The sequence below is a fragment of the Bombus pascuorum genome, chromosome 11, assembly GCF_905332965.1.
Source record: "Bombus pascuorum chromosome 11, iyBomPasc1.1, whole genome shotgun sequence".
In the NCBI taxonomy this organism is placed as follows: Eukaryota; Metazoa; Arthropoda; class Insecta; order Hymenoptera; family Apidae; genus Bombus; species Bombus pascuorum.
Window position 1 is genome coordinate 770,784 of NC_083498.1, and position 14,188 is coordinate 784,971.

The 14,188-nt window shown below is 41.7% G+C and overlaps 1 protein-coding gene across 26 annotated transcripts in view; it reads right to left on the reverse strand.

The window, feature by feature from the left end:
* The window catches only part of LOC132911689 (CUGBP Elav-like family member 4), a 571,541-nt gene that overhangs the window by 78,712 nt on the left and 478,641 nt on the right, over positions 1–14,188 (reverse strand). For 10 of the 26 annotated variants that reach the window (XM_060968527.1, XM_060968506.1, XM_060968500.1 and 7 more), the window contains exon 1: positions 1,267–1,419. The exons of 13 other annotated variants lie outside the window; for them this stretch is intronic. In XM_060968527.1, the coding sequence (XP_060824510.1) occupies positions 1,267–1,404 (138 nt within the window). In that variant the 5' untranslated portion in view covers positions 1,405–1,419. Of the gene's footprint in view, positions 1–1,266; positions 1,420–2,945; positions 3,608–14,188 lie in introns of those variants that run through there. 3 more of the 26 variants (XM_060968522.1, XM_060968508.1, XM_060968517.1) reach the window with 2 other exon arrangements.

Below are 14,188 nucleotides of genomic sequence, written 5' to 3' on the forward strand. Positions count from 1 at the left end.
AATTTCTCTGTTTCATTATTACATCGATATTAAGCGCTCTGTTTAATTATTCCTTCTTGTTGTTTTTTATATTTCTAACGATGAAATTTATAATTGACATAAACAATATTTCATATCTGTAGCGTTGGCAGCTTTTGTAATTGCAAGTGACATTGTAGCTGCGCGAAAAGTCGGTCAGTGATACAAGTAAAAAATTAAAACGTCAGCTAATCGTTCAACCGTTTCCTAGATACATACCGATCAAAAAATATCTTATCGCGTCTGCCCATCTTAGTCAAAAAGTGTGGGCACTTATACTTTACGAAGGATAAAGTCTTTGTGTACATATTTCTTATTGTTGGTTGTGTAACGAGTAACTCCACTATGTTCACGGGAGAATATGATACACCGTTCCGACATCGAATTTTTTACGCAACCACGCCTCTTCGGCACGAAACACCCGGTCGCCTGCCTATCCAATTTCTCACTCCTTTTTTTTATTCGCCTACCCCCACCCTCTCCCGATCACTTTTTTCCCTAACACTCTACAAATATTTGAACGCCGGCTACAGCCCCGCCGAAAGAGCATTCGAGTCGAGTGAGCTTTCGCGTCCCCAGGCCAATCACCGTTCACCGATTCTAATCTAAGCCAATGCCTGGGTGCGCATTAAATGTCAAACGTTATTCGTGCCTCTATTTCGTGATGCCGACGGCGACGACACCGATCGACGTCTACGTCGATCGCGGTGTTGTTGCTGGTGTTCTGTCAGACAGACGGTCGAAAACCACCGACACGACTTTCACAAACGTTTAACACTGCTTTTGACATGGGCTCGTTTTCATGTATGCGGTTCGCGGCTTACATTTGCGGACTTTGCGCTACCATATCATCTAATTATGTGGTGAAATGTAACTGATCCGCCAGTCCGTCGAACAAAATCACATAGATTAGCAGTTTTAAATAATGTACAATAAAGTAACACGCGTGTCATTTACGTATACGATTGTACAGGAAAATTATAGAATCGATGGTTTAGCGAGTGGTAGCGCTAAATTTTTCGCTAAAATTTTTTCGAAGCGAACTAATATCCGTGTTAGAAATAATTGATCGGATTAAGAATTAATGTTGTGACGCGTGGTTCTCGAAATATTTAATAAATATCGATGTATATTGTAGTACATGTCGCATTCGAGCCCGGCACGATGGGTAAGTTGGAGAACGGGTGGTCTGGTTTTAGGATTGATGAGCCAAGCAAAGCAGCGGAGCCATGTGGCGAGCTACATTACCACGGCGTTATGCGCTGGCACATTCACGTGTGCTGCTGCATTAATTGATGTACGTCTCTGCATCAACACCGATCCGCCTTCTCGTGAGAACCCGTCATGTGTTCTGTTCAACGTTTCCGATACACAAACGCACACCATACATATAGGATGGGCAACGTCAACGCGAAGGAAGCTCCGATCGACAGGAAGACAGGTAAATGGACGCGAAGCCACCGATCGAAGGTACATCGTTTATCCGAGATAATAAATTTCGCTCGGCAACTAGGTCGCATATTACGTGAAAACGGCATATCCTCTTCTGCGCTCCGCAACATCGATAGACTATGCAAAATCTTCCCAACGATTATTTATCGTGTTTTCTATTTATAGACAGTAATTGAATTTCGAAATTGCGTTATAGATTTCATCGAGATGTATTCATATTCGGTGAAATACGACAATGTTTATAAAAATCCATATTTTCATAGAAAATTGATAACACAGTGATGGATAGAAATTTGTTTGCTTCTACAAGTTGAAACGTTGAATCTTTTTCGATATAGTTTCCCAGATGGTTAAAACACAGATTGGTAAATTATAAAAAAATTCCGCTTCAAACGTCGACATTCGTTCGTTCATGTGTGCGTATTATTACGCGTTGCTCTCGATGCAATAGTTAAAATGTAGGGAATACTTTCTACCGTGTGAAACATCCGAGAACACGAAGGGGAACGAAATTACACGGAGAAACCAATACCTTGATTAAAACATCGAGAAATCGTTTGGCACATCCGGCAGGAGCGCCGGAAGTTTCAAGTTAACGGAGGAAACAATTCATTTTATCGCGTTCCACTTGATAAAAGTCGAAAAAAGGAAGAGTTTAAAATCCCTTCGTAATAGGTATAGGATCGATCGAAGTTGGATTTAACCCCGTTATCTGCCGGTTGATAAAGACTCGCGGGATTCGTGAAACACGTTGAAGCGCAAACCGAAACGTAGACACGCCCGCTATCGAGCAGCTGCGTTTCTTCGCGTGCGCTCACACGTACGCGCGCCTAATGCCCTCCGACACGTATGCGTGCACACGTGTACACGTGCATTCGAGCTCAGTACGTATGCAAAAGCGGGGCGAGGAGGTACTATTGTAAACGTTCCGCGTACAGCCTGTACAACATATGGGTACATATAACGTAACGGTTGCGCATATGCCGCCAGAAATAACCGCGCGTAAACAGACGCACGGAAATCTTTTACGAGTTCGATGCGTGAGCGAACGAGCGAGCGACCGATATAAAGAGGGCCGGTGCATGAAAATTCGCGGTCGCTCGTAAACTCGCGTAGATCCATGTATTTTCGTAGCCGTCTATCGGAACGTCTATATAACCGGAATCGGCACCTCATTTTTACAACCGTGTTACGCATTTTCTGCGTTAGCTTCGTAAGTTGTGCCAACGATTTCGTGACTAGATTTTTGATTCTTAATGCGTTTAGGAAAACGCAATATTCCAAGTACTTTCCGATTTCATTCAATAGCACGGTGCAGCTTCGTCGAATTATCGGCAAGAGCTAACGCGCGATGGGTTTAATCTTCAAGAACCTCAACGGACTATCGTTCGTAGAAAATAATCGATCTGATTAATTCAATCTCAGATACATTGGTAAAATTTGCATTAATTTACACGAATAAGATTCTCACTCACCATTTGTAAGTCGTTCCGACGCGACGATACAACTTCCACTATATGAACCATTGGTGACAGTTTCGGCTCGCGCGTAAACAATGTCGGAATAAAGAAGGAAAAGAAACTAGGCGATATCTCGAGATGAAGTACACCTCAACCCCGCGATATCACCGTAAAATTAGTAAGATCTATCGAATAAAAGCGTAATTCACTGTCGTGTGCGACGACACGCGAGTACAATGCGATGCGACGCAACGATCACGGCGCAGGACAACACGAACGTATTTAATTCGTCGCGCATCCGCGCGCCTCCGAGAATCTCCGAAGCGTCGTTTTATATTGCACGTGTTTCCGCCCGCGATTTTCCACTGCATGAAAGGAGCACCGGGTTGGCAGCCTGTCTCCGTCTATTTTCCACCTTCTTTCTCTTTTCTCGTTTTTTCGTGCACGTTTTGCCACGATATTCCACGAACACGTATACGAATAAAGTGCGCGGGCTTTCCGCGCGAATGTCCGGGGAATATGTGTGTGTATACGTGTGCGTCTATGTACGTACGTGGTGGAACGTCCTTTCGGGATAGAAAAAGAGGGACAGAACGCGCGACGAGAGTGCGAAGGAGACGGGAAGGACAGAGCGCTACAGATAAAACCCCGAACGCAGCTCGTCCGCGACTGATTCCCCAGGCCTACACGCACCCTCTAGTTTTCTCCCTTTCATCCCCCACTACCCACCCTCCCGGCCGCTATCCCCCTTCTTCCTTTTCTCTCCCACCCTCCTATTCCCTTCTAGCCTCTCGCCCATCGCCCCTCTGCGACCCTGTCGGCCCTTTCTCCTTCCGATGTCCCCCTCTTTGACTCTACGCACCCTCTGAGAGAAAGCTCACGCACCCTCGTAGCAGCCGATATATGTCCTTCTCCCTCTCTCTCCCTCACTCTCCCTCTCTCTCCCTCTCCCTCCCTCTCTATCTCTCTCTCTCTCTTCTTTCTACCTCCTGCCGTCCCTTCCTCCTTCTCGTTTTCCGTCTGTCTCTCTTATTCTGCTAGAAATCCCTTGCTATCCGCTCGTCCAACCACCTCGCCACCAATCTCCCCTCGCCTCTTTTCCCTTTTGCTGCTTCTACTGTTTCTGTCCTTGTAATTCACCCTCTGTCTTCCTTCCTAACTGAGCCTTTCGATTCCACCGTCCTTCTTCTTTCGATCGTCTCTGTCTATCTCGTCTTATATCGATGAAACCCCATAGTATTTGGCCAATCAAAGAAGCGCGCGGGCGCTTTCTAGGACCCCATGTTGGTGTCCCCGAAAAAGAAAGAAAACCGGGACACGGCCAGGCAAGCGAAGGCTTTCGATGGTACTAAGGGTCGGGATTCTATCCCTGGAAAGGAGGTATACAAGTATATATGTGTGCCTCTATACACAAACACACATACCATACATATATATATGTATATATATATATACACGTGCATGTCCTACGCGCAAAAGGGAGACTCCGACCGAAGCCGTAATAGGAAAACGTTCCTCGTGGCTTAGGTCTTCTTCGTGAGATGAGATGAAATGATATCTATTAGCACGGATCACGACGGCCTCCGATGCGAACAACTTTCTTAGCCGAAGACATTGTTTCGACTATTTTCTTCATTTTTTACAATTAAAACAACCATTTCGATTTCAGTTATCCTTCATCTATTAGGTTTGTCAGAATGTTTCGTCGCTTTTGCTACCCTTAGAACTATATCACGACATGTTCGTTTTCTTTGTGAACTGATGTACGATAGTTCGTATCACGTTAGGTATGACCATACTCCGTCTTTTTGGTAATTTATTAACTTTCTTTGAAACCGAGAACGTCTCGCAGAAAGCGAGATGACAATCAGAATCTCTACAATAGATTGCTTCACCGCGAAAATACGGTTTAACGTACTTCGAAAGCAATAGAATTGCTCGCTGCATTATTGCTTTGGAATCAATGACTCGGTGTCAATAAAATTTCAAACGACCAAAGTACAGTTTTTACGTTCGTTTGTTCTGGTGACAAAATGTTATCAACGCAACTCAACTTGGATCGCAAGAATTTTAGAAATATTGAGATTTTGTTTGCAAAACATGAAAGAATGTAGAAGTAGTCTAACGAAAGAGTAAGAAATTTCAAACATTTAGATACAAATATTTCTGTCATGACGCGGTATTACATTTCTAAAGAAATTTACCTATCTTGAAAACAATGTTTCTTTTACACCATGTAATAGAATACGCACATATAAATATGCGTGTATTCCAAATGGAATAAAAAATATCGAGGAAATAATTTTTTTTCTCTCCCCGATAGATCCCAAAAGAGAAATCGTATCGATGGCATTATGATATCAGAGAGAAGCTATCAAGAGATAAGCAACGTCGCAGAAAGAAACGTTGGACGTAACTTTTCCATTCTATGGAATCAAATATTCATTTAGTGAACAAGTTGATAGATGTCATGATATTTGTCATACGGTTTTTGCAACTTGAGTAGATAAATTTCGGATAAACTGATAAGGATGCTGATCGTATTGCGGCAACACTATGAGCATTTCAATGGAATATACAAATTAATGTTAAATCAACGCATGCTATTTTCTTATTTATACTGCTCTGCTGCTATCACTTGTAAGAAACGAAGGAATGAGAAAGATTGGTCGATGAGGCGACGTGTTATCTTGAAGCGAAGTTATTCGTTTTACCGAAGGTCATTGAAATTTCCCTCGTTATCGGTGTGATTCCGTTGGGAGATACGTTTTCCCGTGAACTGGGAACCGTATAAGGAGATAAACTCGGATCAGAACGCAACGAAGGAAAAGGGAAATATAAAGCACGCGAATGGAGAGGAAGAACGCGAAAGGACCTGCAGTTAACCTCTCGACTCCCGCCCCCCCTCTTGCCACGGGATTTGTTGGTCCAGAAGGACCACTCGTACGTACATTCGCAAAACTCTCTACCGACTTCTCCTCGCTACCCTTTTTCTCCGCCCTCTTGGCATCCCCCGTAGCTCGCGTTTTTAAAGGGCGCACAAAAGCCACCGGAAATTGCTCCCGGCTCTTCCGACGTTACGGACGTTCTACGCCTGTCTTTCTCTCCCGCAGCTTCTTCGTTTTCCTTCGTCCTCTGCTGTTCAGCAGCCAGTCTTCCTTCTCTTCTGTTTCTCTGCCCTTCTTCCTCGTCTTTTTTCCGCCATCGACGATTTCACGAGTAGATACCTACTGAGGCGGCAAGAGCTCCGATAATGGCGGATTTGGATAGCGGCCGTGCTATGCCGCTTCTGCGCCAATTCGGCTGTAGATGAAGCGTGCGGCCTATGCCACGACGAACGATCCACAGAGACGAAACTGGCTTTAACGAAGCACGATCTCGTTCAAGTATATCGCGCGAAAGATCTGTCTATCAACGTGATACATCGAATCGTATCGCGCCACTGGAACTACTTCCAATGTGATTTTCTATTTGTCGCAGGATTGTAAACCCTGAAATTTAACGCGAAATTCTTCTCTGTTTCTCATGCTGACAACTCGTCGATTTAATCCTACGTTTAGTGAGTGTTTCGACCAATTATAATAGGGCAATCCGTAGAATTGGAAACGATAAAGGAAAAACGTGTAAATACCTAGTATCAATTTTGAGCGTTCTCCTCGGTATAATTAACGCGTTATCGCGAGCTGAAATCTTCATCGTATTCATTTATTCACCCTTCCATTCGTTATTCGTTCTTTAATCGCGCGATGCAAAAGAACTGGAATATTATTTTCGCGTTCTAAAATTACTTCTTTGCCTGTAACAGTGCAAATTGACTTTATCAACGGAAATATCAATGAGACGCAACATCTTTCGAAACTGTTGACAAAATATTTACTTAACGATAGGAGAGAAGATGGGAATAGGCAGAGAAAGGGACCAAAGTGAAAGTTGGTAAGGAAAACTTGAACGAACCAGGCCGCGTTGCTTTTTGATGACTTCGGAGAACTTCATCTCGAGAAGATGAGACCTAAAAAGGACTTGGAAACTTAAATGTTGATATGGAAAGTAAGAGATCTGGGGCGTTATGGATTAAGCGATCAATCCCTTTGGGGGATGACAGACAATTTGCAACCGTGAAATATGACAGAATAGGTTTCATCACCTTTCCTCGATGTAATAATCTTGGTTATAATTCTCGTACGATCTCGTACAACGCCGATTAAATGAAATATAAATTTGTCTTTTTGAAAACTGCTTTGGTTTAATTCGCTTAATTCGATAGAGAACAAAATGGAAAACGAAGCGAATGAAAATTACTGTCAACGAGTGATCAATTCTTCATCGTGGCAAAATATTGACCGATCTCTTTATTTGGGTATTAACGATGTTTCGAAGATGTATAGTTTAACAGTTTTGACAAGCGATCGATATACGTATAAGCTAGGAATATGCGGGCAGAGAATGGAAGGTATGGTACATTAACTTAATTAATCAAGAGATATTTATATTTTTCGTGTGATAAAGCTGATCTTGTTGACAGACATCCGTTTATGTGAACGCAGACACAGGTTTCGTGATATTTTTTCGTGACATGCGAGGACAAACGTTCGAAATACACGACGCCTCGACTACTACTTACTTGCTCGCACTAACTGGATAGAGAATCCTGTGACGTAATCGTACACGATCGATTACGTCACTGGGTGGCAGCTCAATGCGAAGTCGATCGATCTCCCATAAATTACGGATGATCCTCCACTAACTATGAGACGTCCACTCATCCCCTATCAAGCACGGCTCGCCTGTCGAGTTGCGGGTGCAACGACTAAGCCCTCTATCTGACCCTTCCAGACCCTTTTCGTCTCACGAATCTTCATCGGGATCCACTCGGCTATGTCATACGCATTCGTCCTAATAACTGGTATTCGCGTCTAAACCATTTGTTCGAGCGAAGCCTAAAAACCCAAGCATTGAGATTCTTTTCGATATGAGGACCGAGTACTTGCGCGAGTTTACGTTTTTTCTTCCGTTTTATTCCTTTTCTTTTTTTCCTTTTAGTTCATGGTTCGAAAAGGGATAGTTTGAGATATCTTCTCGACACGTACGATCCATCATAGCCTTGTAACTGATAGAGATATTTGCGCATAGCGTTGCTTTACGTTTTTGCAGGCAATATTTCAGAAAAATTGCAGTTTGAATCGCGGTGTCGAGTTTGAAAGTATAGCACCAACATCATGACTTTTTTTCCACCCATTTGTCACACATATACGTCTACCATAAATCCTCGGTTGGTGGTCAAATTGCGCTGAAAATTATGTTCCGTATAGGATGCGATTCCCAGGATAATTATTGAATTTTTCAAAAGCTCCGGGGAACTGAAAAATTGATACTTTCCGAAAATTGATACTTTCCGTGATAGATCGTTCCGGCGTTCGAAAAAGCGTTCGAATACGTGTACGAACTGCCAAACTGTATCGATGCGGCGCGACAGTGTGGTAAATGCTAATACAGATATATCGATGCAAAGGAAGTAGATTTTAACGTTCTCAAGGGTGATATCGATTCCGTATAACCAGAAGTACCAGTCTCCTGAGGATACTGTAAAATCTGATCACGAACGATATTATCACGATACATATATCCGAGGCAGATATTATTCATATACCGTGTACGCTTGTAAAGAAGCCACGGGCTATGGTGAATGTGCGCGTGGACTCGAGGCAACCCTCGTCGCTAACTCATGAGAGATCCTTTTACCGCGTTTCCCGGTACCCGAGCCCGCGATTAGCGACCCTCCGTAACTCGTTCCAGGGTACTCGTTCTACCATTCCTTCGGTCTATGACTCTTCGATGTCCTTCGTGCTACCCCGCTTTTCCCGATTCCCGTCTTCTTCGCTTTATGACACTCTTCGTTCGAATCTCTCTCCTTGCTCATTATTCGTTTAGTTCCCGTTTTTTAACGAGCACTTTATCATCTCCTTTCATATCGACAAATCGCCAGTGCTTATTTTTTCAACCTTCCTCGGGATACAGTGTTCATTAACTTATCTCATTCGTGTTACTTTCCGTCGAACTTAGCGACGTTTCAGGAAACAAAATACCTGCAACAGTGTGTTTCATATTTTCTTCTGCCGTAAATAATGTAGCATCGGTATACGTGGAATTCCTTTTGTTTCGTCCTAATACGCATTTCATAATCTCGAGTTTCACTGAAAATAAACGGGCGAAAACGCATCTTGAATATTCTATCTCTGTTCAGAGAGAAAACGGCTGATTAGCCATTTATTCTGAACGAATACATTAACCTGTTGAAAGACCAAACTCGAGCATCGAGAATGCTGCGTTTTATCTCAAAAGCCAGAAGGCAGAAGTGGAAAGCATCGATTACGATTGAGCTTCAGCCGGTGACCGACCGATTGAACGTCGAAAAAGCGCACCAGAGTAGAAAGGTAGAGAACGTTTCAAAGGGGAGAAAAAAATTAACAGACGCCACATGCTTCAAGGGTGGGCTTTAGGGAAAAAGAGAAGGGGAGATCTATCGAAACCTCGATCCAGGTGCGTTAAAAATTTGGTAGTCTGTATAAGGCGGTACAAGTATTATGCGCACGTATTTGCAATTAATAATATTATTTGAATAATTACTCTTAAAAATATCTGCCTATAATGATCAAAAACTTTTGTTACAGAATACTACGATCATTGTACAATACAAACTCCTATTATATATAACAAAATCATATTTTAAAATAAACATTTTCATAAGACAATTTAAAAACAAGATATTTTGCTTTCTCTAAATACTTGGTCGTGCCTTATGTTACTTACGTAATTGTATTATCTGCATAAAATTATACACATCGGATCGAATCACAGAGAGATCGCACCAAAATTATTTTTTATATTACGCGATTGTACCTCTTCTATTGAAACTTATACTGGAACTACTAGGATGCGAGCAGAGCAAGGGTTTCTGGAAATTCTATTCTCCTCGGAAGAATAGTCAGACTTCCTAAATTAATTAGGCTAAGATGTGGTCTCGTTCCTTTCGTTTCATCCCCCAGATACTAGCGAGTATTGGCTATAAATAATGGAATTACGTAACTGCGTCACCATGAGGGGAGAACAAAGAATCATTTCGTTCCGCTCCCACTTTCCACCCTACTTCGATCTCTCTGTATCGTCATGGCGTTTTACGATCTTTTCGTTTTGATATTATTTTCAAACACAATATTACATGCTTTAAAATATAGCACTAGGCACGTTAGGAAGATTAGAAGGAGGGCTAAAGGAAAATAACGTTCTGCTCGAGAGGTTTTCGGCTATCGGTAGATTCTGCATTTCGATAATTCCGATCGTCGTTCCTATTGTCGACGTTCTCGGCGTATTGTCAACTAAAATGAGCGTGTTACTTCTTAGATGAGACTTAACAAGCTACGTAATCGGCTTCTTGTACAAAGTACGTTAAAGTACCTTAGCATTTCCAAGTTCTTGCAGATGGCAAGGAGAGCTTAAAAATCGTAGTTCCAACTTCTTTTTCTTTCTTCCTGTGGAAAGTGCTTTAACGAAAGACGAATATTCTTCCTTCGTTTCCGAACGACAATGGTTGATAAAGCGTAATACGATATCTTTCGTAAGTGTACAATGAATCACCAAAGTATTTTTCAACGTTTACGATTAGTCGTGTCTTGTTACAGTGTCGATGAAATATCAAAAAATGTATACAATATTTTTCGTAAGTGTGTGAATACTTTCGCATCTTGTCAGTGAAATTAGAATACGCAGATTGTATTCAATCTATTATCTGCATGCTTCGTAAAATATAATCTATAATATCGATCAATTTATTGACGTCAAATGCTATTAGCTATCCTGTACTATACTCTGATTATACCATGTATAGTATATATACTGACTATACTATATATACTATGTATAGTATGTATAGTATAATGAGAGTGTTAGTCTGCGGCTTTTAAATATATCGATTAGAATCTGAGGCGAATTCGGCTTTATTAAGCACCAGCTACGTAATACGAGAAAACATATGGCTTCGTATTAAAAGATACTGATACCAACTCTAATTTAGGATAGACGCTAATCTAATTAACACTGATCACGCAAGTATTTCATCACGGCCGTTCAATCTTTTTTCTAAACGAATGCAGATCCTGATTATTTTTCGTTAAAAAGATTTGCAAAGATAAAATTGCGAGCCAAGATTTAAAATAGGGCAATGTTGTAGCAGAGTGAAGTGATTCACAGTTGGGCATCAAAGAAACGTATCACAGAGGTATCGTTGTTTGTTCCGTGTTATCGTGAACAATTTTTACCCTTGATAATGGGAATGAACAGGAAGCCAAATATTTCGATTCGGCGTTAATTTCGTTTTACTTAGCGATTCCGTCAGCTTGGGGAAAATTGTGAGCGTCGAAGTTTGGTCAACGTTAACGTTACATCATTGTCGTTCTAATTAAATTTTTATACTCTTTCCGATAAACCGACAAACGAGGGCAATCGATCGCGGACATCCGCATATAAAAAATGCGCCACGTTGTTTCCCCTACTAATGATGCGTACTCACGTGTAAGCTTTATTACGTGGCATACACTCGAATAAATTGAACAAAGAATCGATAATTTTCAAATTTCTGCCTCCTCTCCTTTAATAACTGCATCCTATTTTGCAGTCCGTTAACTTGCATTGCTCACAGCTCACGATTAGTTTTCACTCGACCATGTAAACAAGATAATTATAATTTATTAACTTCCCTTCTTACAACGTAGGCTATCGAGTTGACCTGACATTATGTATATATAACACGCTATGTAAACTGTATATTCGTACATTCACTATTTTCCATCAAACATGGAATAACGATTTTTATCTTGGGTACATTCAGAGCGATTTCGAAGTTGACGTCTTTATTTGATTAAGGATCATAGCGCGCCTGGTTGAAAAACATAAAAAAGGAGAATGAGAGAATAGAAATAAAACGAGAGAACTCTTTATATTCAACCGTAAAAATCGTGGTGGACATTGATCGATTTTTTTCCATCTCGAAAAACTCGCGCTTCTTGAAAACCGTGCATTGACATCAAAGCCCCGGCACCGCGTGCATGCAGCTTGCACCAGTCTAGTGTTAATTTCTCGTTAACCGGGAAAGAGAGAGAGAGAGAGATAGATAGAGAGAGAGAAATAGAGAGAGAGAGGTGATCAGTTGTCAGTGACAGCCGGACGCAAGGGTGGTATTGTCGAGGTCGCGTGGCACTAGGGTCGCAGAAGTGGAAGGGATAGAAACGGGAAAAGGGGGTTGCTGCTGGGTGGCTTGAACATTGGAGGCTGCAATAGGGGTGGTTTGACAAGTCCGATTGCGCAACTCGGATGAGATCTTATCGGTGCTCGTGACGAACACTCGGGTTGCGGACAGAAGGGTGGAAGAATGGCGAGCAGTTGCCGAGGTGGTTCTCGACTTGGGAACGAGCTGGTCAGCAAGCAGCGTATCGAAAGGATAACAGAAACGAAGGAACATCGAAGAGGGTGTTCGTGTAGCCGATGGCGATGCAGGTGATGGTACACCGATACCGGTGGCCGCGGCAATGGCGATGGTGCTTGTGCGCCTTGCGCTGTTCCCGCGCTGAATTATTGAGACGCCACCAGATCGATGTCACAAAAGGAAAGCGGCCGTGCGGCTTGAAATGACGGGCTTTCGCGTCACTCATACATTATGCACGAGGCCGCTTCTACGTCCTGTGAGCTACGTGTATTCGTGGGTTGATACACAAAAAAAAAAAAAAAGAAAGAAAAAAGAAAAAAGAAAGCGTCGTGTATCCCCCTTGTCTACGAGCGTTCTCCCCTGCTAGCTTTCTCTCGTGATTACGGTGGACTCTAGTCCAGGCTACCAGGTGGGAGGAAGACAAAAATGGCGGCGAGGTCAGGTGCTATGAAGGCCTTTGTCTTTTTTATACGCTTAGTGGATGGGGTGAACGAACAAGGGAACGGCAGGTTATTGTACAAATAATAATATCGCACTATCATTGTGTGACTATAGTTCACCTTGTACACTTACATCGCTATCGGTAAATAATTATTTCATCAATGATATCGTGATTATCGTTCACGTAACTTTTTCCCCAACATTGTTTATCTGATCGGTTAAGGTGTTTTTAGATCTTTATATTCGCATTGTTCAATTTTACATATTACGCAAGAGCATGTTTTTGGTAGAGGAAAATCAAGATATTCTTGAACTTTATATCAAACCGTGAAGTTACCATTTAACTTTCTAGAACGTGCTTTCTTTCTCCTTTTATCCACGTATTACAAGTTGAAAAGTTTTTAATCTTATTAAAGAATCAGAATTCTGTAAATCGTTCGTTCCTGCACACGTCAACACAATGTTGGTTAAACGCGCCTATCGCAGATCGTTCGAAAAGGATCAGTCGAGTGTTTAACCGAATTGTAAGATCCATTAGGTTGGAAAATGCAAAACCTCTGCTCACCGATGCAGGCATAATACTATATTCCTCGTATTCCCGCTTGAAAGCTACTGGAGTATGAAGGAACCATTGCACGGAAAAAGGAAGAAAGAACAAAGGTGCATATGGGTTAGGTAATACTACTATATTAGGATTATGATAGATATATTCTTGACAGAAAGAATAATGTAAGAAAAGCAATGCGTATTCACGTGTATGTAGCATACTCGTACAAATTTTCACGTAACGTGGATCATCGAAAATATTTTACAATGATACAAAGGCGCGATACAGGCAAAGATTAAAAATGATGTTTCGTAATACACTGTAACGCATAAAGTAATAGATTTCTATTGATAGGCATTACGGTAGAATCCAGATTCCCAACCTGTGTGTCGCAATTCCCAATGGTAGCAATATGTTTTCTGGGGAATCGGCATGGTTATTTTTACAAACCGTATTTTGTTTGCATGTTATAGAGGTTGTAACTGTCTAGGCTCTACTTTATTACGATGGATCGAAACTGTATCTATTTGTGGAGAACATAAAGCGTTCTTGGGCTTTAGTTGTCAAGGTTTCTTCTTTGTCTGTTCTAAAATTCGATAGATATCGAACAAATGCTTTTCTAGCAGACTCATTCCATGATTTTTAATACATTTTTACTTCATATCTCACTTAACCTCCTATTTTTTAATGTTGTGATACCATCGAGACACTACTGCAAAAATGTAATCAAAGTCTTCCCATGGTAAACATCGAAACGAAAGTTTTTTCCCTCTAGGTTTCACATATAAAAGATAC